Source organism: Morus notabilis, unplaced genomic scaffold (assembly GCF_000414095.1).
Source record: "Morus notabilis unplaced genomic scaffold, ASM41409v2 Scaffold732, whole genome shotgun sequence".
Taxonomy (NCBI): domain Eukaryota; kingdom Viridiplantae; phylum Streptophyta; class Magnoliopsida; order Rosales; family Moraceae; genus Morus; species Morus notabilis.
This window is the reverse complement of record NW_010362186.1, coordinates 147,053-167,978: the sequence shown is the minus strand read 5'-3', so window position 1 is coordinate 167,978 and position 20,926 is coordinate 147,053. Positions and strand designations below refer to the sequence as shown.

At 37.1% G+C, this 20,926-nt stretch overlaps 2 protein-coding genes across 2 annotated transcripts; both read right to left on the bottom strand.

Moving 5' to 3' along the window:
• Positions 1-1,132: 1,132 nt before the first annotated feature.
• On the bottom strand, positions 1,133-3,636 carry LOC21394825 (pentatricopeptide repeat-containing protein At2g20710, mitochondrial). Its single transcript, XM_010101265.2, has 2 exons — positions 3,239-3,636; positions 1,133-2,374 (listed from the first exon to the last, which is right to left on the bottom strand). Exons 1-2 carry the CDS (start codon positions 3,542-3,544, stop codon positions 1,133-1,135), a joined length of 1,548 nt encoding a protein of 515 aa, XP_010099567.1. The 5' UTR covers positions 3,545-3,636.
• Positions 3,637-7,123: 3,487 nt separating this feature from the next.
• Positions 7,124-15,650, bottom strand: LOC21394822 (pentatricopeptide repeat-containing protein At2g20710, mitochondrial). Its single transcript, XM_024167654.1, has 2 exons — positions 15,299-15,650; positions 7,124-8,678 (listed from the first exon to the last, which is right to left on the bottom strand). Exons 1-2 carry the CDS (start codon positions 15,551-15,553, stop codon positions 7,446-7,448), a joined length of 1,488 nt encoding a protein of 495 aa, XP_024023422.1. The 5' UTR covers positions 15,554-15,650; the 3' UTR covers positions 7,124-7,445.
• Between the last annotated feature and the right edge of the window lie 5,276 nt (positions 15,651-20,926).

Sequence of the window (20,926 nt, the reverse complement as noted above, 5' to 3'; positions counted from 1 at the left end):
CTTTGATGTTGTAAATCCAATTTCTACGCATTCTAATTATAGTAGACACATGAAAGAAACGAGTACTCATGTCCCCTTATTGCAGCATTGAACCCTGGATTTCTGTTTCCATAACATTTCTTCTCTAAGCAAAAGCTCTTCCAGATTCTTAGATCAACGGAAATATGGAATGTTGCTCTTTCTTAAAACAATTTGAGGTGGAAAGAAAGGCCAATTCTCAAGTCATTCAATAACCTTTTGAGGGCTAGTGAAAAAAAAAAAAAAAAAAGAAAAGAAAAGAAAAGAAAAGAAAAAAAAAACCACCAACGAAATTATAATTTCCACCAATTGCACTTTTAAGTCCTGATTTGAGTTTTCAGTTCTAGATTTCTACAGTTAAAAGCTCTCAGAAAATGTTACATCTCAACTTAAAATGAAAATTCGAATCTACAAAACGAACGAGGCCTTAGTCTCATTCCTTGATTTAGAATATCTAAAAAGTACGCAAAAATGCATTTGAATATAAATGTTACATGTAGCACTTTTATTGTCAAACATTACATGATCTTCTTTAGGGAAAAAAAAAAGGGTGAAAGGGAATTTGAATTTTATAACTCAAGATATAGTTAAGTCGCCGGTACTTAAGATTCTTTTATTTAAGTGTGAGGAAAAGAGATAAATACTCTTTAAAATTATATGCATCATAATTTTTATTCCTTAATTTTGATTAATAATTTTTTTAATTAAATTATTATATTAATAAAATCGTATTAATCATGAATAATGAATAAAAAATTACACTCATTTACTTTTAAAAAAATAAACTGTACACTTTTGTCTTATATGACGTTTGGTTTATGTATTCAGAATTATTTTCATTTTACGTGTATTTTTTATGAGAAAAAATATTATAAAAAATCATAAATTATGATTCAAAATCAGTAACGAATATAAGAAATAAATGTCCCTTTTCTCTGTGGGGCCCATCATCAAACTCTTTCTCTTTCTTCTGTCTTTCTTCCTCCTCCTACCTTCTTCTATTCTTTCTCTGCAACTGCAAGCAATGTTGGCTTAAAAAAAAAAAAGAGTGAGGTTTGTTATGTAAAAAAAAAAAAAAGCAAAATAAAAATGAGTAAGAAGCTATATTAGTTCTTCAAACGGGATTTGTAGCTAAAAGGTTTAGGTTCATGTAGAACAACTTAAAACAATTTTGATTCTTTTGAGTGTAGTTTCTATTCAAAAATGATTCTCCAGCTGCATCACAAGCTCTCAATAATTCCTGACATGTATCCATGCTTAAAACATCCGCGTTTCTCAATGCACTTATAATTTCTTTCATTCCCGTAACATCTCCTTGTTCTTTCAAGTAATCTAGACAGGCAGCCAAAGTGACGCAACTTGGCATCCACCCCTTTCGACCTATTGAGAGTCCCTTCTTCAACATTTCAACTGCTTTTGGCATTTTGTTGTTCTTTGCATACCCGTTTGCCAAGATATTAAATGATGCCGTGTTGGTGGTTCTTCCTTTTACGGCCTTCTCTAATGCTGATTCTGCCTTCTCAAAAAGACCCTCCTTGCAATATGCAGCAAGAATGCTGTTAAGCACCCGGAAGTCGTAAAATGTGCTTTTTGACTCCCACTCATCGTAGATCCTCTCAGCACCCTCAATATCATCCAGCTTTGTGAGGGATCTGATCATGCAGGCGTATGGAAGATCTATCAGCCCATTTGATGGTTTGTATGTGCTCCAAACTCTGTAAAGCTCATCTCTATTGCCAATACTCGAATAGAGAGTAAGAAGAAACATAAAAGCTGACTTGTTTGTTTTATTGCTCGTTTTTGCTATTTCCTGTTCAAGTTTCCGAAGCGTTTCCAAAGCCTCTTCCAACATCCCGACTTTCTGATAACCACTTGCTGCCAACGAGTAAACTTTCCAGTCGACAGAAAAGCACGGATCTTCCTCCATCCTATTCAGGATATTTTGCATTCCCAAAATGTCAGACGCTGCAATATACGCAGACATGCGATTTCTCAAAGTGTACTTGTCGTGAGGTATTCCCTTCGTTTCCATTTCTTGCATCAACATGTCAATCTTATCGAATTGTCCATTCTGAGTGTAAAGGTTGATTAATATATTGTATGGTAAAGATGAATTTATCATACCCATATTTCTCATTTCCTGCATACTAGCTTTGGCTTTCTCAACAGAGTTCTCTCGAACATAACTCCTGAGGAGAGCAACATATGCACTACGTGTTCTTAACTTTCTTGACACACTATTGAAATAATTTTCTGCACGTTCAAGTCCGTGAACTCTGTAAATCAGATCCAACCTAATCGCTGCATCACTTGGTGATATTCTAAGAAACCTACTGTCTGTCATCCAAAGAGATATCTGAATAAACAAAAAAGAAAGATGAAAGATGATCAGAACTCGCAATATATGCGGTGCCATTATTAGAAGTACAATCACTCTGATAAAATGGAAAAAGTTAACCATTCCTACTTCAAAAACAAAAAACAAAAAACAAAAACAAATGTGGTGAATTGCAAATGAACAAGCGATAAGAAATGGCCAACCATACACACACACACACCAAAAAAAAAAAAAAAGTCCACCCCTGAATTTTACATGTTAAATGGATTCTTCTTTTTTTTTGCTTCGAAAATGGGTTCTTCTTGATAGGGATGATAACTCAGATTCCTTATGCAATATATTCAAATAATCAATAACGCGCTAATAACTCAAAAGAAATGTTGAGTTTCTCAAAGCATCCTTTTAGACTAAAGTGGGAGAAAAGATTACAGGAAATAGAATTTAGTTATTACAAGCTATACGTCAATCAATTATTTCACAATAAACATAAATTTTTTATCATGTAAAAATCCAATCGAGCTACACACAACAAACAGAATAATTTGGAGAACTCAAAGAGGTGTAAATATATAAAACATTACTACTTACTAAGTAGCGTAGCTATTTGTATTCCTTAGTTACATCATAAGCAAAAATCCCCATAGATTAAACATGAAAAATCCTAACCTTTGTTAAGTAAATCTCAATGATTCAACAATTGAACAGAACACATAAAACAAAAATAAAATTAAAAAAACAAAAGAAAAAGAAAGACAGTGCCCGACTGGTTAAAGAAAGCAAAATAAAGTAAAATAAATTGAAGATTATTCAACATCATGAGGGAGGGGGGAGGAAAGAAAAGAAAAAGAAAGAGATTGAAAAGAGAAGAAGAGAAATTGGAACCTCAAGAGCGTGATTAAAGCGTCTGAAGTCCTTCATGGTACGCACAAGCCAGCCAAGTTCAGTCTTGCCAATGGGTCTTCCTTCATCGACCCATTGTCGGAGCACTGGAAGAACCGAGGCCTTTGGGTCTCGGATGACTTGAATGCGCTGGAACAGAGAATCTGAAGAATTTGAAGAAGAATTTGAAGAAGAAGAGCTTAGGGTTCTAGTGGAGAGGAGGGAAATTGAAAGTAGAGAGCATTTTTGAAGGTTCTTCAGAAACCCAAACGCGGCGAGCTTGGTCGAGCAATGAAGCTTCACTGCCATTCGGCTCACTACTCCAACAGTGTTTCAGAAATACTGGTTAAGGAGGCAACAATTGCCTTTACCACCATATGACCTTTCAATTATATCTCACCATATAGTTTTGGGTTTGACACAGTTAACCCTGAAACTTGTCGCACTTAAAAGTAAGGACTCGTTTATTTTTGAATTTTGAATTTTAAATTTTTATAATAAAATTTTTTTAAAAAATATCATATTTAATTTTTTTTATTATAATAAAAAATTTTAAAAAAATATAACATCTCAGTTCGAATTAAAAATTTAAATTTATGAAATGAACAAGATCTAAATTATCTCCTTAAATTTTTAATTTTAACAAATTACTTTTAAATTTGTAAATTTATTGTGATGTACTCTATTTAACTTAATTTGTTCAAAATTTTTATTAGGTTAAAATGATTAAAAGTTAAGATATTAAAAGATTTATGTTACATTTAAATTAAAATGTTAAAATTTTTAGTTGAATATATTTTTTTACATTAATTTAATATAATTATCATTAAAATAAAATATATTACAATAAATTTATAAATTCACAAAGCAATTTATTATTAAAAAAATATAACATCTCAGTTCGAATTAAAAATTTAAATTTGTGAAATGAACAAGATCTAAATTATCTCCTTAAATTTTTAATTTTAACAAATTACTTTTAAATTTGTAAATTTATTGTGATGTACTCTATTTAACTTAATTTGTTCAAAATTTTTATTAAGTTAAAATGATTAAAAGTTAAGATATTAAAAGATTTATGTTACATTTAATTTAAAATGTTAAAATTTTTAGTTGAATATATTTTTTTACATTAATTTAATATAATTATCGTTAAAATAAAATATATTACAATAAATTTATAAATTCACAAAGTAATTTATTAAAATAAAAAATTTGAGAAATAATCTGTTAAACCACGGTAAGTAGACAAATGTACTAAAACCTTATATTTTTTGCCGTGAGTTTTTTTTTTTTTTTTTTTATAAAATTATTTTGATAACCTCTCTTATATTAAAACAGTCAAAGATATCGCGTATTTTTAATAATATGAAAACAGTGGAGGTGACTACGGTACTGTCACCTCCATAGACGTATTGATAAACTCCATATACACTATTGATATTGCCAATCATATGAAGTATGAACCATCTAATTCAAAATGTATGGTCTAAGATTGCATTCTCATGGAAACAAATTTAGAATAGCTCATACTGGATAAAACCTTCCTTAATTACAAGAAAAATAATGAAACTACTTAAAAAAAAAAAAAGAAAAGAAACAAACTTCTACACGATTTCCTTTTCCTCCACCACGTGATTTTATTCTCTTCCGCCACCAAATCTTCTTTTCCTCTGCAATGAGCTTCTCGAGCTCCTCCGACGCGTGATTTCTACGCATCAAGGGTGACGAATAGAAACCGGATTCATGACAAATGCGACCGAAGGGTGGGCCGTGAGCCAGCGCGATCTGGGTTCACTGGTAGGGACCCCAACCCACTCCTCACAAAGGTGCGTCGCGATATGAACATTTTCAGATATTGGAGGTCGCCTTCATCAAACAAAATTTATGCAATTTTCATTTTTTTTTGTATTTAAAAGTTTGGTGTTTGGATGGGTACACTTATCTAATTGTGAGCTTCTTTATTTTGCGTATCAAACGGTCTTCAAAGTTCATATTGATACGCAAAAAGTCAGTATGGTATTTTTAACTCCGTTTATTTTACTGATTTGAGTTTAGAATTTAAGTTTTGTTACAGTAAAAAGCTCTCAAAAACAGTCATTACAATAAAAAACTTTCACATAAAATCACATCTCAACTCAAATTATAAACTTAAATCAGCGAAATAAACGGACCCTTAAAATATCGCGATATGAACATTTTCAGATATTGGAGGTCGCCTTCATCAAAAAAAATTTATGCAATTTTCATTTTTTTTTTTTTGTATTTAAAAGTTTGGTGTTTGGATGGGTACACTTATCTAATTGTGAGCTTCTTTATTTTGCGTATCAAACGGTCTTCAAAGTTCATATTGATACGCAAAAAATCAGTACGGTATCTTTAATCTCGTTTATTTCGCTGATTTGAGTTTAGAATTTGAGTTTTACTATAATAAAAAGTTCTCAAAAACAGTCACATTAAACTTTTTTATTACAATAAAAAACTCTCATATAAAATCACATCTCAACTTAAATTACAAACTTAAATCAGCGAAGTAAACGGGCTCTTAAAATAGTACGTTCATGTTTTTAAAAAAATATTTTTGATCCCCTTAGATTTATACCCTTTTTAATTAATTTTTCTCTAGAGTTAAATTTTACATTTTTTTAATAAATTATATGAAAGCATTAAAAAATTATAAAAATAAACATAAATCTAAAAAATAAACAATTTCAACATATTCAACAAATAATTTCTATTTAAACTTAATTCTGAAGTAAATTTATTAAAAGAGTATATAAGACATTTTATGTCAAAAAAAAGTGAGGTACGAAAAAAATATTATTTTTTTAAACATGAAAGTACCTTTTTAATCTTATAAAAAAAAAGTCAGGATACTTTTGAGATTTCGATATAGTAGATAAGATAAAAATGATTGTGTCCCTTGAGAAAGAGATAAAATTATTTTTGTATCCTCTGTGATATTAAAACATCTTAAAGATACTTTATATTTTTTATAATATTAAATCAGTACTTTTTATTTAAAAAAAAAAAAAAAACATCTTTAAGTAACCTGACATCATTTTTAGGATATAAAAAATGTCTAAAAGTTTTGTTCAGAATCAAGTTTTACGAATGTTAAGTTTTACTGTTGAGAATATTTTTAAAATGTTTTGTAAATCTTAATTATGAGCAAAATGTTTTTGATAAATTAATTAGATGGACATTTTGAGCATTTTACGTCTTAAAAAAGGATCTCAGGAAAGCTAAGAGATAAATGGATCAAATTTTATCAACCTGCGACTTTGAACTCCAATGATGGCAGCTGACGGAAGCATGAGTTAGATTGTTTTTGTTTCACATGTGATCCCAATATATTATATATTATGGGTTGTTTGGTTATTAGATTCGCATCATGATTCGAATTATAATTCGTAGTTTACTACAGTATTTTTTCTCATAAAAAATATATATAAACTGAAAATAATTTTAAATTATGATTTTAAATATATGAACCAAACGTCCACTTACAAAAGTATGATTTTTTTTTTAGCAAAAGTATGATTAATAGATCATTAACCTTTTTTTTTTTTTTTTTTTTTTTTTGGACAATTCAGGTAGGATAACTGAATTTAAGCCGCGTACTATAATCGACTCAATTTCAAATTATACAAAAAAAAAAAAATCACGCACGTGGCATATCCAATAAATTTTGTTGTAATTACAAATACATGTGTACAAAATTTATCTTTACACGTTCTAGTTAAAATCTCTCTTTTTCCATAAAAATTCTCCTTTTAGGTCAGACTAAAGACTTCTGATCCAATCTGGACACTTAAACAAACCGAGACTGGACCAACAATGACGATATGTAGTTTTTCTTAAGCATATTTTTCTTTGTTTGTCCTTCTCAATAAATCAAGTTTAAGTGTATAAAACAGTTCTGACTGAGATGCAGCCAGACAAAAAAGCAAGATAATTTTAAGGAGCACGATAATTTTAAGGGGCAAGAACATAAGCCAACTGAAATTTTGTGAGTATTGAGATGACTGCTGTTTTCCTTCCTCCTTTTATTTTTATTTTTATTCTTTGGTTTGGGATCATTGAAATGGTTCATTACACAAAGCAGGAAGCAAAAAGGCATATTGGAAACCCGTTGGTGATTGAATTGAATATCTTCTTTAATAGCATCGCAGAAGATCACTCTCTTGCCTCGTTCTTGAGCTACATATTACACATTCATCTTTCCATCCATATCATGATCCTCCTCTACCTTCTGAATCTGATCATCCTCTTCCATTGCACCAAGGGCACCAATATCTTCATTACTGTTTATAAAATTTACCAATCTATCGCAGATATCATTCGACAAAGAATTCTGTTCTCTAAGTAATCCTAGAATCTCATGCGCAGTTTCGACGTCTCCCTCCCTTTTCAAGTATTCAAGACATACAGCCAAAGTAGAACGGTTGAGCTTCAATTTTGGTTCATTGGCCAATACAGCTTTCTTCATGGTTTCAACTGCCTTCGCCATCCGACCATCTATGCAACATTGATTTGCCAGACATTGCCATATGCTGGCAGCTGGCTCATGTCCATTATTTATAAGCCGTTCTACACACAGCAAAGCCTTTTCCAAAAGACCATTCTTGCAATAAGCACTTATCAGCAAGTTTGCAATCCGATTATCAAAGCATGTGTTCCAAGATTCCCATTCAGCATAGATCTTCTCTGCACCATCAATATCCTCAAGCTTCACAAGTGCACTTAACACAGAAAGATAGCCAGAGTTGTAGAGTTTTTCCATGTTTTTGTACAGATTCCAAATACGATAAACTTCATTCTTTTGACCTGCCGCAGCATATAGTGTGAGGAGATGCTCATAATGAATCCTCTTTCCTCTACTGTTGATAATCTGTTGCTCCGATCGCCTAAGCATGATTATTGCCTTCTCATAAAGACCAGCTTTCAAGTATCCTTTTGCAGCAACAAAATAAGCATGAAAGTCCAGATTCACTTGAGGATCAGCTTCCATCTCCATTAAAAGCTTCTCCATTCCCTCTATGTCAGAGGTAACTGCATATGCATTCAACCGAATACTAAACGTGTATTTGTCATGCTTGATGCCATTCTCTTCCATCTCTTGGAGTAAACCCTTTAATTTCTCATGTTTTCCCATTCGAGAATAGAGGCTTAGCATCACATTATAAGACAAATTAGATTTGATGAAACCTAATTTCCTCATCTTCTGAAAAAGGCGCTCAGCTTTTTCTAAGTATTTTTTCTCAGCATAGCAATTTAAAAGAGCACCGTAAATTTTGTCGGCTCTCAAAGCGGGTGGGATGCTATTAAAATACTCCTCTGCTTGGTCTAAGCCATGAACTTTTGAGACCAAATCCAACTTAACTGCTACGTCGCCTGGAGAAAGGTCACAGTTCATTCCTTCGCTCATCCACTCTGAAATCTGACAAATCACACCATCCACCATTTGCAACTTTGAGTTAACAATCTCATATAATTAGCAAATCAAGATGAGTAGATAGTCAATTTACCATGTACGAAAAACTTGCAACCTAAACATATGACCACAGAAAAATCGACAATCACAAATGAGGAAATAAAATTTCAACAAATAATAATAGAAATGCTCCAGACAAAAAAAAAAAAAAAAAAAAAAAAAAACCCAAAAAAAAAAAAAAAAGCCCCAAAAAAAAAAAAAAAAAAAAAAAAAAAAAAAAAAACCCCAGAAACGTACGCCCCAGAGTAAAATATGAAAGAGATTTGATATGTTATGGAACAGAAACTGATGATAAATAAGCTGAAGCACTTAAGCATACAACATAAGACCTCCAAGGAAAGACGCACACCACAAATTAATGAAGTAAAAAAAGGAAAAAACTCAAAATATAAATAATAAACAGACTCCCCAAAAAAAAAAAAAAAAGGTTAGTTCAGCAGCCTTGCAGACATAACGACAGCAAAACAGTATCTTGAGCTTTAACTTTTAAGTGATAAAAACAGTCTATGCTGCCCCAAACTAAAACTAGCATTAATGCTTATGTATAAGAGAAAATCACTATTCTATTCACTACAATAGTCTTAGGGTGGGTTTGGTATTGTTTTAGGAGAGAAAAAGCACTTATATGAGAATCTAAAATCTAAAATCTTGTTTGGTAAAACAGATTTTTAAAGAATTTTTCCCCAATCTAAAGCTAAAGCAGAATCAGCCTTTGGGCTGATTCTGATTTCAGCTTATGCAGGAATCTATTTTGAGTGTTTAATGAAATTTTTTATTTCCAATTTTACCCCCACTGAAATCTAAAATTTACAACCCATTTTCATTTGAGAAGAATCCACTCTCCTCCACTCTCTCTTCCACTCGTATCTTCCTCATCTCCTCCTCAGCGAAAATTTTTTCTGTGTTTCTCTCCTCTCCTCGCCCTTCGAAGCAAGGTTCCCCGGCTCCGTTCACTGGCCTCTCTCTCCGTTCGCCGGTTGATCTCTCCGTTGGCGGTTCGGAGCTCGTTTGGTTTCTCCTCTGCCCGATTGATCTCTCCGTTGCCGGTCTCCCTTCTCCTCCTCCAACTGCCAGTCTCTCGTCATCCGATCAAGAGGTAAGCCTCTCTAACCGCGCGATTTTTAGTTTGAACATTTGGATTTTTGGGTCTGATTTTTAGTTTGAATATTTTGGGTTTTAGGTTTCTGATTTTTGCAAAAAAACAGTTGAGCATTGTTGAGGGTTCGGTTTGCCGGTATCAGTAACTCTCTAATTTCAATTTCTATTTTTCTTTCTGTTTTCCCTCACCTATTTGGCTGCTTTGAAAAAGAAAATGTAGGGTTTTGGATGCTGATTTTGTCATGTTTGTTAATCCCGAGGTGCAATTTTTTCTCAAAAACGTGGGAGGAGAGGAGAAGCCGGGGAGACTGCTGGCGATTATAGGGCCGTCGGGGTCGGGGAAGACGATGCTGCTAAACGTACTGGCAGGTCAGCTAACGGCTTCACCACGATTGCATTTGTCGGGGTTGTTGGAGGTCAATGGAAAGCCTAGTTCGAACAAAGCTTATAAGTAAGCTTTGTTTGGAAATTAAATTTCGGTTAAAATTGGGTTTGAGATTTTCTGGTTGATGATTTTTGTGTTGTGTAATGGCAGGTTTGCATATGTGAGACAAGAAGACCTGTTTTTCTCGCAGCTTATGGTGAGGGAGACACTCTCTCTCGCCGCCGAGCTGCAGCTTCCGGAGATAAGTTCTGTGGAAGCAAGAGATGAGTACGTGAAAAATCTCTTGTTCAAGCTAGGCTTGGTAAGATTGGATTATTTTTTTTTTTTTTTTTTTGTACTTTTATTCGATAATTACACGATGAAGATCTTGGAGGAGAGTTTTGATGGTTCTCTACTTAGAGGGCATGTTGAAAGTGAGGGGGAGCGTGTTTCCTCTACTTTAGGGTTCTGTAAATATCCTAAATATCCCAAATCCACAGAAAATGAAATGAGCCATGGGCAGCAACAATGAAAAAAAAAATTAAGTTTATGCTCGTTTTAGCACAAGTACTTGTACATTGTTGAAAGGTCCTCTGTAAGATCAGGAAACTCAATCTAAATTGGCGAAAACTTAAGCCTTAAGTCTTGGCTGCGATCATTGTAGTTCAAGTGAATTCTGAGTTATATTTATGTTGGGAATTGCCACTTGAGTTTCTCAATGAAAGACCCTAATTTCATGTGAGGCTTGCAACAATTTGATTCTTTTATCTTTCTGGACGAGAATAGTTTGATCAGACAGAGATAAAAGCTGTATAACAGGGGAAACTATAATAGGAAACTTTACATACTGAATTTTTTTTTTCGATTTTCTTTTCAAAAAATTGGGCCTCCCATGTGCGGGTTTGTGATGCTTGTTATGCTTATTGGTCATTCAGTCATTTGGTAAAAATTCAGACACAATAATAAGCGTCTTCTAATTTTACATCTGCCAGGCAAAACCCCTCTTGCATAAAGGAAAAGGAGCCATCGAAGAGTTGTTGGATCCAAGGCTCAAATGCACTTCAAGAAATTCAAATCAGATAGCCCGAATGATCGAAGCAGCCGCGGCCTGTGTAACCAGTGAAGAAGCTTGCAGGCCAGCAATTGGCGAGATTATTGCAACCCTAAAAGGTGAAGAGCAACCTGTTTTCTCAAGTAGAAAGAAGAAGTCTAGTTTTCTGGGAAATGGATGTGTTATTGATTGTTACTCTCAATCACCACAAACAAACAACGAAATGAAGAGCCACTTAGCTTTGGCCATGTTAGGGGTTTCGGAGTTTGAAGACGACGATCACCTTTATTTTCGTTGATACAAAAAAGGAAAGGTTTGACTACCTGATTTTTTTCCTCTTTGGTTTGATGGTTGCTTGAATACAGAGAGTGCGAGAGTTTAGAAGTGAAAGGATGTTGAAACTGTAAATAGGACTAGGGTGGGGATCTGACTGTGGTTGCACATATTTTTGTCGTTGCGTTTCTGTAATCATGAGTTCTTCCAAGTATAAAAGGAGCTTTATGTTTGTTTCTGTAATCATGAATTCTTCCAAGTATAAAATTTGAGTGTAATTGATTTTCATTCTTGAGAAAGCTTCGTTTTTGTTATTAAACCTCTCTCAGCACTATGATAAGCCTCCTGTGCGGTTCACATATGTTCGAAGGAGAAGGGCCAGGGGGGAAAAGCTGAGTCTGCAAGATGGTCAAGTAATAGGCCAGCAAAGTAGTTAAGGGACGGGAAGTTAGTTAGGCTGGAGTCTGTAAAGGGGAATATAGGTAGGAGTATAAATAAGATAGAGGTAGGCTAGTAGAGTATTATTGCAGTTTGTTATTCTTCGTAGGAAGTTTGTTAGGAGAGCACGGGATCTCTCGAAAATCCCCATACCATTCTTTACTCTTTTCTGTCGCCATTGTTGATTCTTGATTCCAGTAATACAAATTCTCTTCCAATTTGCCATCTTTTTGTGACAATCGATTCTGGAGCTTATCAATTGGTATCAGAGCACTTTCCTGGAATGACGAGACGTACCGATGATCGCGAGAAGGAGAAGACGGAGGGAACGAGAGAGGAGTTCGCGAGGGAATTGGAGGAGGTGCGAGAGGAATTGAAGAAGATTCCTCGGCTGGAGCAAGGTATGGACTTGTTGCTGGCAAGAATGGAGGAATTGATGAATCTACAGCGCCAAGAACGGCGGAATTCCCAGACGGCCGGAGTGGAAGCGCGGGCGAGGCAGACGACGCCGGGGGAAGAGACGAGCGAGAGAGCCAGGCATCCGCATGAATCTGGAACGCGCGTGGACTGTTGGACCAGGCGAGTGGAGATGCCAACGTTTGACGGCGAAAACCCCGATGGCTGGGTCTTTAGGGCTGAAAGGTACTTCACGATGAACGGCTTGTCGGAGAATGAAAAGTTGGAAGTTGCAGTTGTCAGTCTCGGTGGAGAAGCCTTGGCGTGGTTTCAATGGGAGGATGGCCGGCGGATGATTCGGAATTGGGCGGAATTGAAGGTGATGATTCTCGAGCGTTTCTGACCAACGCAGGAAGGCAGCTTGTGCAAGAAGTTGTTGTCGCTACGACAAGAGTCTTCGGTAAGGGAATTCCGGAGGCAATTCGAGGTCTTGGCAGCGCCGTTGAGGGATGTCTCCGAGCAGGTTCTGGAGAGCTCTTTTGTTAATAGGTTGAAGCCTGAGGTACGGGCAGAGATAAGGTTGATGAAACCTATTTGGCTAGGGCGAATTATGGAAGTAGCCCAGAGGGTGGAAGAGCGTAATCTCATGGTATGCGGCCCAAAAGCCCAAGGCCCACCGTATTCAATTTTGGGAAAAGGCAGTGGGTTTAATGAAACTAAAGGAGGCCAAACGACTACTAATTCTGGAAGTAGTATGCGTTTTAATGAAGCACCGACTGAAAAAGGGAAAATTCTGGATGAAGGGAAGGCGATTAACCAAGTCATGGGAGCAGCACCATTTAGGCAAATGACTGACGCCGAGCTACAAGCTAAGAGGGAGAAGGGGCTGTGTTACCGGTGCGATGGGAAATATTACGTTGGCCATCGTTGTCCGAATCAGGAGTTACAGGTCTTGATTGTCCGCGAAGAAGAGGAACAAGGTGAAGCAGAGGTAGAGAAGATTGAGGCTGCCGAAGAAGAAGAAATGGTGGAATTATCTCTCAATTCAGTGGTTGGGTTAATTAGCACTGAGTTGGGTTCTTTGAAAGTTGCTGCTACCTTTGACGTTCCAAAGTTCACGTGCATTGAAATGGGAAGAAGATGGCATCATTCAAGTGCAATTACATAATCAACACCTTGAGGACAAGGTGCGTTTTTGGGGCAAGGGTAATGATAAGCCTCCTGTGCGGCTCACATATGTTCGAAGGAGAAGGGGCAGGGGGGAAAAGTTGAGTCTGCAAGATGGTCAAGTAATAGGCCAGCAAAGTAGTTAAGGGACGGGAAGTTAGTTAGGCTGGAGTCTGTAAAGGGGAATATAGGTAGGAGTATAAATAAGATAGAGGTAGGCTAGTAGAGTATTATTGCAATTTGTTATTCTTCGTAGGAAGTTTGTTAGGAGAGCACGGGATCTGTCGAAAATCCCCATACCATTCTTTACTCTTTTCTGTGGCCATTGTTGATTCTTGATTCCAGTAATACAAATTCTCTTCCAATTTGCCATCTTTCTGTGACAATCGATTCTGGAGCTTATCACACTATAAATAGTTCTCTAAGATAGTGGAAGATAAAACAATCCATGATTCTTTCGTGTTGTTGTTGCATTTGCCATTCACTATTGACACATGCCTAATTATTCATTTAAGAAGCAAGTAAAAATAGTTATTGCAACAATGGTGCTTCATAACTATATTAGGATGCATGATAAGCGTGATTGACATTTTCAAGAAATCGAGGATAATCTAGATGTTTTCGCTTATGAAGAGCATCAACTGGAGGACAATGTAGAACAAGATGAACCTTTACTATCACAAGAAATGGTTGAAGTACGAGATTAAATTGCAACAAGTTTAATGAACACGACTTAATTCTTTTAATGATTTTGTCAGTTTTTTGAACATGAAATGTACTTTTTTGTTCAACAAATTGATTACTCACTAATGATCTTTTTAGTTGTAATTATATTGTGAATGAAGAAATAAAAAAAAAAGAATTAATTATCATAAATTTATTGTTAAAAAACTCAAAATCATAGCATTATGTTTTTTTTAAGTTAAATAAATATTTCTAAATACCAAAAATAATTAATATATTTAAGTTCCATACCATGTCTATTTTGGTCATTTTACGTACCCACAGCAATTCAACATTAAAATTTACCAAACGCTATTACACTGATTTTAGAACTAGCACAGTTATTATAATTATAGTTTACTAAACACTCAGCTGCTTTTTGTAACAGCTGCTTCTTCCTTTCCAACGGTGAACAGCTGCCCAAAAGAAAGCAGCCCCTTGTATAGTAAGGGAACGAGAAGAAAGAGAATGCGCCCACTACACTCACTCGTATAAATACGGTAGACTCTAACTCCATTTTGGTAAGGAGAAAACTAACGCACTTTACTGTATGGTCTTGAGTAGGTCAAGAGAACTAAGAACTCACTCATTCAAAGGTCTTTGGAGAACTCATAAGTTTTGAGAGCTAGAACTCGAGTCTAGAACTCAGAGGCCGCACCAAACTAAGCCTTACTCTGCCCCATCTAAAACATCACTAATGTAAAATCACTACTCAGCAAAATGGGGCTTAATCAAGAAACAACAGAGTAAAGTTTACTTGTTTACATTTAGCCTTATGCATAAGAAAATAAATAAAGATTTAACCATAATAATATCAGATACATGCAAGTAATTCACTATAAAGCTCACTTTTTCAATTTATAATTTTTTCTACCAATCAGCACGAAACAACATTTCTGGTAATTTGAAATCTGGGAAAGCACAAATTCAACATAATCACAAAGGTTAATTTCAACTAACCGTCTTCATTGCATTGCCCCCAAAAAAGAATATATTTAAAATAAATAAATAAATAAAAGAAGAAAGAACAAAAGAAATTGTGGGTAAATATTTTACCTGGAGAGCATGCGAGAAACGACGGTATTTACGAAGCTGCTTGATGATCCTTTGAAGTTCAGGTTGGTTGACGTCTCTACCTTGTTCAGCCCAGTGATTCAAAACTGGGATCAAGGAGATCTTTGGATCTCCACACCGAGAAATCCTCTGGAACAGAGTGTCGCCTTTAGGAGCCCTAGTTGTGGAGTAGAAGAGGGAACTGAAAACCCTAGAAATGCCGAACCTGCGCCATTGATTTGCGCCAAAAGGCTTCATAATCGAAAGGTGTTCGCAGAGGAGAGGGAAAGAATCTTCGAGTTCGAGTAGAGTACGTAGAGAGGGTTTTGGGGTTTGGGTTTTAAGGTTTCATGTGTGGTTGGGCTTTCATTTTTGCGCCTTTTTCTTACAAACGTGGGTGATTTACATATGTCCAAATTTTGATATGAAAGTTTAAATTTAGTAAAATTTTGAAATATTACAAAAATAATAAAATTGTATATTATTTTTATGTCATTAAAATAATTATTATTATCATTATATAGTATGTTACATTATTATGATAATTATTATGTCATTTTTATTATATTTATAATATTTTAAAGTTTTTGTTAAAATTGACCCTTAAATACATCTTTCTAGAGTTTTATGTTTTTGTTGTGACAGGTTATCCTTTTGATAATAATCTATCAAATTATTGATAATAATTTATCAAATTTTAATCTGTTAAATTACACCCGCCACCGGTGACCGGAGACCTGCCACCGACGACATCTATCAAATTATCGATAATAATATATCAAATTACTTACTCTAAAAAGATAAAATTCAATAGGCCAATGTTGAGACCTAAAAATCCTTAATAGTATGATTTTAAGGAGTATTTGTCAAAATTAACCTTTAGTATGAAATTTTGCCATGTAATATAATTACTTATTAGGAACGTTGGATGCACGTATTGAGTTTTGATTAAAAATTTTATCATGTAAAAAACAGACAATCATATGTAGAAAAAAATCTACTTAAAAATTAGAACATAGTATATTAACAGTAATTTAAGGCCGTAGAAATACATATGAGACATTATAAATTATAAGATAACCAAATTAAAAAAAATTAAAAAGTCGACAAGGAGTAAAACATAACCACACATAACAAAATAAAAAAAAGTAAAGATATTTGAAACTTAAAAAGAAAAAGAAAAAAAAAGTAATCTAAAATCATCGTTTTCAGTTTTAGATTATCATGAAATATATAGCGACTACATATCCACTCTTTTATATAAGGTTATTTACACAAATAATTTATGAAGATATGTATTTGTTTTATTTTATATATATATATAGTTGAGGTACATAGACATATTAAATTGTAATTGAAGTTTTTTACAATATAGATATGAATTTATGAATAGATTATAAATGCATATATGAATAGAAAGGATAAATATAAGAAAAATTTTATCTATAAATTCAAAAAGAAAAAGGTTATTTACACAAATAATTTATGAAGATATGTATTTGTTTTATTTTGACTCGTTTATCTTTACTTTTATAGGTTTAACTAATCTGAGATTGATGAAATGTACAGTTTAACTATTTAATCATGAAATGAATGAAAGAGCCGAATTGAAATAGAATTCAAAATTTATCACAAGCAAATAGGTTATTGCGATGAGAAAGTTAAAATTTGAGGTTTCAAAGACTCCATGAGAGAGTGATAAAGTTAAAATAAAAAGAAAATAAAAGAGATACAAAAAGAGAAAACATAGAGAAATATTGGTGTAAAAGTCACTAAAAATAAAGAAAGGAGAAAGAAAAGCAGAGGATAGAAGGCGGGGCGAAGGTAAAGAATGGGTTTAGAAAGAAAAAAAAGAGAGTAAAATGCCGGTTTGTTTCATGTATTCATCCCTGATTCTAAATCATAATTCATAGTTCTTGTTGTAGGGGAAAATGTGGAGGATGCGTGGAAGAATGACAGTATGACACGTGGCCTTAACTTCTCCTTGCAAAGCAACAACCCTCGACGTCTGGGGCTCCCTTCCATTACGTTGCGAAGAGCCCAAGTAAGAAGTCCAACTTAGGGCATCGATTTCATTTGACGTCGACAGATCGTACCGTCGACCTTACAACATAAAAGTCCCTCGTCATAGAGTCGACCGCCAAGAAGGACAATTGGGCTAAACAACACTGGCGACGAGGGGAATGCTCCTTGGGGGAAAGCCTGACATGGCAAGTTGCGTACAGTAATGGGGATGTCTGCAATGCAGGCATTAATTGCCAACCCTTAAACCGCCCCACGGGGGACAGAAAAGGGTTACAGGGACGCACAGAGCCGTAATAGGAGACTAATTGGCTGAGTGAGCAGTACTTCAAGTGATTAGTGGGCTACGTTTGGACCTAAAAAGGAAAAGCACTTGAGTGCTTTTGCCTACGAAGGAAACCCTGAGTGCTTCTGCCTACGAAGGAAACCCCCACAGCAAAGGAAGCTCCAATATAAAAGAGGCAAAGCCCCATACAGAAAGGAGGTCCACGTCCAAAAGAGAGAAAAAAGAGCAAGAGAGCAATTGATGTAAATTGTAACCACCTCAAAAAGAATATACAACCACAGTGGATGTAGCTTTAATTTTATAGAGTGAACCACTATAAATCTCTTTGTGTTCCTTTACTTTAGATTATTATCCTTTCAAATTGCTCATCCCTCTAAAAACATCAACCACCTTCGGCACAAAACTCTTACATATAATCTATATTAAAGCCGGTAATCCAACGGGAAACCTAGCGGTAACCTGGCCTGTTTTTGTTGACAAAAATTCACCGTCAACAATTGGCGACTCTACTGGGGACCAAACGCGTTTGACCCCCAATAACAACATAGTCAGCAAGCATGCCTCTAAGAAGAAGAATTGAGGCCATCAACCAAGGCAGCCAGATGGACGAGACCGCCACTCATCCAGTGAATGACGGGATGGAGGAGGGTCTACCCTTGGTCAGAAACGAAGTCCCGCCCCCAGACGTGCCGCGGTCGGATCCTGTGCAGATGCAGGCCCAACTAGCCACTCTAACCGATCTGGTATGTGGACTAATGACCGTGGTCGAACGCTTGGATGGAAGAAACTTTATGCCACCTTTAGAAGACGCCCCGAGCCGCTGGGACCTGCCATGGCTGAAAACCCCAACCCCGGTGACCGCCCACATATCTTAGAAGAAATTGGGGATAGTGAGAATCATAGGGGCCAGCCTAGGCCCCGACCTTCCCAATCCTCCGACAGCCGTTTAAGGGCCTCCGGACTCCGGGCTCCCGAGGACCAGATACCAAGAGGCCTGGGAAACCCCGAGGTAAGAAACCCACCGGGAGACTCAGGGTCAGTACAGGCGGGCGGGCAGGCAAGAGGCGGACCCAACGGTCAAAGGGCAGAGGCGTCGAGAGTAGCTGGCTCGGCCATCTCAACAGAGGAAGCACGCGCCATCATGGAACGTATGGCCAGCCTGGAGTAAAAACTCACAGGGGACGTAGCAGACTTGAAAAAGAACATAGGGCGAGTGGCTGAGGTGGTAAACGTCGACATCACACCTAGCCGCACACATGACCACCCGTTTACCGAAGAGATAATGGCGCCACCTCTCCTTGACAAATACAGGTCGCCGTCGATCCCACCATATGATGGTCGAGGGGATCCCGACGATCATTTAGAGATGTACACGGGGCACATGCTCTTATACGGGTATGCCGAGGAAATTATGTGCCGAGCCTTCCGGAACCATTTAACAGATTTTGCCCGAAGATGGTTTCGAATGCTGAGGCCAAATTCTATCTCAAGCTGGGATGAGTTAAAGGAAGCATTTTCCCTCCAATTCATAGGGGTTAAAAATATGTCCCCCTAAAGCAGAACCTGACAACGATATACCAGAAGCTGAACGAGTCATTGAGAGAATGACTTGCAAGATATGGGGAAGCTGTCGCCGCCACGATGGATATAACTGACATAGAGGCTTTGATGGGGGCATTATCTAGTATGAAGAAAATTACCCCCTTCAAGAGAGAGCTGAACTGAAAGCCCCCGTCCAGCTACAAGGAATTTCTTGCGCTAGCGCAAGGATTCATCAACGCCGAGGAGGCAGACGCAAACGACCCCGAGCACAGGTCCAACAAGAACAAAGGGACCGAACAAGGGTCGACGCCAGCAAAGCAGGATGAGAAGACGCGTCGAGGTAGAGGAAGCAGAGACAAGCAGCCGTTGAGCGCTCCGGAAGCCAAAAAGCCAAGGCAAGAGGAAAACCGTGAGGCTCGACTGTTTTAAAGGTACGATTCCTACCACGAACTAACAGTAGGAGTCGAGGAGGTCTTCAATCAGGTCAGCCGTGGAAATCTACTGTGCCGCCCAGAGCCAATGAGGACAGATCCCAGCCGAAGGAACCATAAGAAATTCTGCAGGTTTCACGGCGATGTCGGCCACCACACCAACGATTGCGCCGACCTCAAGGATGAAATCGAGAGAGTAATCCGTGAGGGGACGCTACAGGAGTTCAAAGCTAAGCGGAGACCTCGAAACGATGGCCACGGTGGGCAGAATGACGATCGACGTCGAGAGGAGAACCAACGTCCAGAGGACTGAGAACCTGTCGGCGTCATACGAACTGTTCTCGGCGGCCCCTATATAGGAGGAGACTCAAGGAGATCTCAGAAGGACTATGCCCACGAGGCCAGAGGGGTTTACCAGGAAAGATTCTGGAGTGTCTCCGTTGTAAAAACCCCAATGTATAGTAGTGCCGACGTGGCGTTTAATGAGGATGACGCCATCGGAGTTCACTTCCCCCACAACGACGCGTTAGTAGTGGAAGCCATGATTGGGAACCACACTGTATGCCGAATCTTGGTAGACAATGGGAGTTCAGTAGACCTCCTGTACTCTGACTACTTGGAAAAGATGGGGATCCGAAAAGAGCAGTTGGAGAAAACCTCCAGGCCATTATACGGTTTCACCGGGGACTCCGTCATCCCTCAGGGGACTATCCGGTTGCCCATAACCGCTAGAGAAAAACCCCGACAGACCACGACAATGGCAAACTTTATGGTAATAAAAGGAGGTTCTCAGTACAATGCCATTATCGGGAGACCAACCCTTTAGGCGCTAAAGGCAATAACCTCCGTCTACCACCAAAAGGTCAAGTTCCCTACCCCAAATGGCATAGGTGAGATGAAGAGCAACCAGTACGAAGCTAGGGTTGCATACTCTGATGCCCTGCGTGGATACGACCAGCCAAGGCGATAGGAGGCCAGGATGGTCTATCAAAACGCCGCTGAAGACATTGACCCCAGGGTTCAAGAGGAGGTCACATGGTCCCAACCCATCAAGCAATTGATGGAGATCCAAGTTGATGAGGGTGAGCCAACCAAAGTACTAAAAATGGGCTCAGACCTAGCCCCATCACTTAAGATTAAGATCAAAGACTTCCTCAAAAAGGGATCGACGCTGAGGTTATATGTCACTCCCTGAACATTGACCCCTCATATCCTCCCAAGCGCCAGAAGCGTCGACCAATGAACCCAGAGAGGTATGAGGCACTGAAAGAGGAGGTCGACAAGTTGATCAACAATGGGTTCATCAGGGAGGCCCATTACCCGCGTTGGGTCTCGAACCCCGTTTTGGTG

What these genes read in the sequence shown, in the direction of transcription:
- LOC21394825 (XM_010101265.2), bottom strand. Translation starts at nt 3,544, where the DNA reads ATGGCAGTGAAGCTTCATTGCTCGACCAAGCTCGCCGCGTTTGGGTTT. An exon ending in GCTTTAATCACGCTCTTGAG is followed by an intron (nt 2,375 to 3,238) that starts GTTCCAATTTCT and finishes TTGTTTATTCAG; the next exon opens with ATATCTCTTTGGATGACAGA.
- LOC21394822 (XM_024167654.1), bottom strand. Translation starts at nt 15,553, where the DNA reads ATGAAGCCTTTTGGCGCAAATCAATGGCGCAGGTTCGGCATTTCTAGG. An exon ending in GTTTCTCGCATGCTCTCCAG is followed by an intron (nt 8,679 to 15,298) that starts GTAAAATATTTA and finishes GTGATTTGTCAG; the next exon opens with ATTTCAGAGTGGATGAGCGA.